Genomic DNA, 3,878 nt, shown 5'->3' with positions numbered 1-3,878 from the left:
AGCCCCACCGCTGTCACAACCACTACTGATGATTGGCATCACCATTAGAATGTCCAGTTAAGAACGTGTGTAATTTCACACCTTAAAAGGGTTAAAAGGACGGCACTTTCAAAGTGTGTAATGTCAGCTGCGCACACCACTCCGGATAAAAGGCTAAAATTGAAAGTGCTGTAAGGGGGCGGGGGTTTTTGCTTCCACCAATTAGCCCCCAGCCCAATTAGCTAATTAACTCTATACACCACGGTCGGTTCACTGGTAGATTAGATCACAGTAAAAGGTTTTTGCACTGGGACACAAGAGCAGTCATCTGAAGTGATTTATGGACGTACAGGATCAGTGAATGTAGCTAAAATGACAGGTCTCGTAAAAGACTGCTGTAATTATATAATTAAGAGCTGAAGTTGGACGGAAACCCAGAAACGGATCCAGCATTGCCCAGCCCACCCCTCGCTGGGACAGACCAGCAGAGGCACAGACAGCCCGGAGAGCTGCAGGGTCTGCCGGGGCCCCCAGCCCTGGTCCTGGAGAGCTCAGGGCTGTGCTGGGCTTCATTTTTACTCAGCACTTAGTTGATCAATTAAAGCAGTTGATTACAGTGATTAACTGACCTCTTGCGGTCTCTTGAGTGGAGAAGGGCTGTTGATCTTTACATTTACATTACATTATTGGCATTTGGCAGACGCTCTTATCCAGAGCGACGTACAGTTGATTAGACTAAGCAGGAGACAATCCTCCCCTGGAGCAATGCAGGGTTAAGAGCCTTGCTCAAGGGCCCAGCGGCTGTGCAGATCGTTTAGGACGTAAACAAATCCACGAGCTCCAGGGTCAAACACGACCAGGGTCGGCGACCGCCGGTCTACTGCACGCGTCCGCGGCTACAATCGCCCGTCGTCACTGACGACAGGACGAGAGACCGCCAACTACCCGGACAACAACAAAAACACGAGGCAGGCCTCAGGAACGCTGAGTGATGGGAATGCCGGGCCGGGAGCAGGTGTTCTCCCAGGAGGAATGTCGGGCAGCGGGGAGGGAGGGGTCGGGGAAGGAACACGCTCCGGAGCGCGACTGGAATCTCTGCAGGGGGGCGGGGCGGAGCCGGGACCGGGAGAGGGGGAATGGGGAAGGAGGGAGAGGCGGAGCCGGGACCGGGAGAGGGGGAATGGGGAAGGAGGGAGAGGAAATGTAGGAGCCTGGTCCTGCAGTACTGGCACCAGCTTTTAGGGAAAGCGAGAAAGAACCAAAGAACCAAGACACAAACGCTCGCTCACTAACATACGTACAGTGACACACACACACCATACCGTACACACACACTCACAAACACACACCATACTGTACATACACACACACACCAAACTGTACACACACACGCTCACTAACATACATAAAGTAACATACACACAACATACTGTACACACTCACTCACCTCATAAACACACACATACCATACTGTACACACATACACACTCCGTACTGTTCATACACACACTATACTGTACATATATCATCTACACACACACACACACACACACACACACACACACACACACACTGTGACTCTTGTGCCAGGAACTGATGTCTGTGGCATTCTCTCCTCAGTGCCAGTGCGCAGATTATCAGACCTCGGCCGGCAGCTGACAGACTGCCCCCGGTGCCAGAGCGAGCTCTGGAGGATTGGGAGGATTGGGACGACAACCTCTGCCCTAGTATCCACGCGAGAGCTTCCTCTTTACAACCCCGCTATGTGGATCTGTGAAACCCCTACTCACGCTGAGCAGGAACCCCAGGCTGTGTGTGTGTGTGCATGTGAGGGAACGAGTGTGTGTGTCTGTGTGGGATATGTAGGTGTGTGTGTGTGTGTGTGCGCATGTCTGTGTGTGTGTGTGTCTGTGTGGGGTATGTGTAGGTATGCGTAGGTGTGTGTGTGTGTGTGTGTGTCTGTGTGGGGTGTGTGTGTGTGTGTGTGTGTGTGTGAGTGAGTGTGTGCGCGTGTGCGCGCAGTGAAGAGAAATGGCACATAATTTGCACTTCACACGGTGAGAAGCTGCAGCACGTTGGCGCTTTGGGGGTGCTAACAGAGGGAGCTAACAGCACGCTAACAAAAGAAGCCCTCTGCTAGCTTTTACAGCTCTACTGGGCAACAAACGTTCTCACAAAACAACAACAACAGAAAGCAGAGAAAAAGAACAAAAGCATCACATAGTTGTGCGCTAGCGACCGCGGATCCCGCAGTCTCTCGGGGGGACGTGGGGTTTGGGGTTGGGGGGGGGGGGGGGGGGGGGGAGGTTTGGGGTTGGTGGGTAGGGGGGTGGTAATGTTCCTGCGCTGTAAATCTAGCCTTCAGGTCACCCCAGAGCACCTTGCATAACCAATCCTTATGGGGGAAACACACACTGCTGAAGCACCAGCATCACAATTCCCCAACCCACCCCCCCACCCCCCCACCCCCGCCATAACTCTTATCAAGTTCAGTCCCGCGGGTCTCGGTAATGTTCACACGTGATATATGTCGCAGCTCGGAGAGCGCCGCTGTTTACACGCGTTAACGCCACCGTTTTATACATGCACATATCCTGCACACATTACACCCCTGAGCGGACGCCAGATTAATAGCCAGTCTGGTGGAACAGAGCTACCGCGCGCTAACACGGGAAGCCACCACAGCGCTAAACGCTGCTCTGAAAAGAATAACTTATTAGCATGTCACCAAACACCAGCACCAACACTCAGCCGAGGGGCTAGCACGTACGCACCCTCAGGCTGAAACAGGCTCCCCTTTAAGCCATGGTGTTACAGAAGTACCGAACGGATAGAAATGCATTAAATGCACAGCAGCACCTGGAGAAACGCTAGCGAGGGGAGAGGGAGAGAGCGAGAGATAGAGAACGAGAGAGAGAGAGAAAGAGAGAGAATGAGAGAGACGCAGTACACAAAATGACACAACTTCGCTCTCTGCGACCTTCATGTAGATTGCTGAGACTCCAGAGTCCCCAGACTAAAGCAGGAGGGATAGAAAGAAAGAAGAGAGGGAGAGAGAGAGAGGGGTAGAGGAGAGAGAAGAGGGGAGAGACAGAGACAGGGACGGCAAACGCAGAGTACACCGCGGCACTAACCTGCTTCACTTCTGCAGGCATTGCTGAAATCCTTTCGATAGCCCTCCTCGGAAAAAATAAATCACAACAGTTTCCTCCGTTCAGGGAAAAAAAAGTTTTCCCCTTCTTTCCGTTCTCTCTCCGGTCCTTTCTGTTTCGCTGGAGTCCCTTCGCAGAAGAGAGCCGACTCAGAGGCAAACAGACATCCTCTCCCCTCTGTCGCTCTCTCCCTCTCTCTCCTGCGCTCTCCCTCTCTTCAATCCCTCTCTCTCTCGCTCTCCCTCCCTCTCACACACACATACACACACACACACACAAACACACGCTCTAACACACACACGCTGGGTCCAGTCGGGGGGAAATAAAATGTTTTAAAAAAACAGTCCGGTCCTGGACTCGGCAGAGGTGTCGCTGCGACGGATTCGTGTTTTCTTTTTTCTGGAGCGGAGAGGAGAGGAGAGTGCGGTCCGTCTGTTCCCTCGGGCGAGAGAAAGAGAGAGAGGGGCGAACGGATCCCCCCCCCGAAAGACCGACACTGCCGCTGCTACCGCGAGGTATCCGAAAGAAAAGCCAGACAAAATAACGGGTAGAGTGTGGAGAGTGGAGGGAGGGGGAGTTACCCAAAGACGAGAACAAAACCCCTCACGGCCGAGGCGAGGGGGGGTGGGGGGGGTGGAGGTGGGGGGGTGTTAAGGAGGAGGGGGCCCAGAGAATAAAAGAGACGGAGGAGAGGAGGAGAGGAGGGGGGGATGTATGAGAGAGAGAGAAAATAAGTCTTCCCGGGAG

The 3,878-nt window shown here is 53.4% G+C and overlaps 1 protein-coding gene across 3 annotated transcripts in view; it reads right to left on the bottom strand.

Moving 5' to 3' along the window:
- arvcfb (ARVCF delta catenin family member b) overlaps positions 1 to 3,615 on the bottom strand; it is a 116,641-nt gene extending 113,026 nt beyond the window's left edge. For 2 of the 3 annotated variants that reach the window (XM_061260930.1, XM_061260931.1), the window contains exon 1: positions 3,114 to 3,614. In XM_061260930.1, the coding sequence (XP_061116914.1) occupies positions 3,114 to 3,134 (21 nt within the window). In that variant the 5' untranslated portion in view covers positions 3,135 to 3,614. Of the gene's footprint in view, positions 1 to 3,113 lie in introns of all 3 variants that reach the window. The other variant, XM_061260932.1, reaches the window with a different exon arrangement.
- Between the last annotated feature and the right edge of the window lie 263 nt (positions 3,616 to 3,878).

The sequence above is a fragment of the Conger conger genome, chromosome 11 (assembly GCF_963514075.1).
Source record: "Conger conger chromosome 11, fConCon1.1, whole genome shotgun sequence".
NCBI lineage: Eukaryota > Metazoa > Chordata > Actinopteri > Anguilliformes > Congridae > Conger > Conger conger.
Note: the sequence above shows the minus strand (reverse complement) of the source record. Positions and strands in the feature narration are given on the sequence as shown.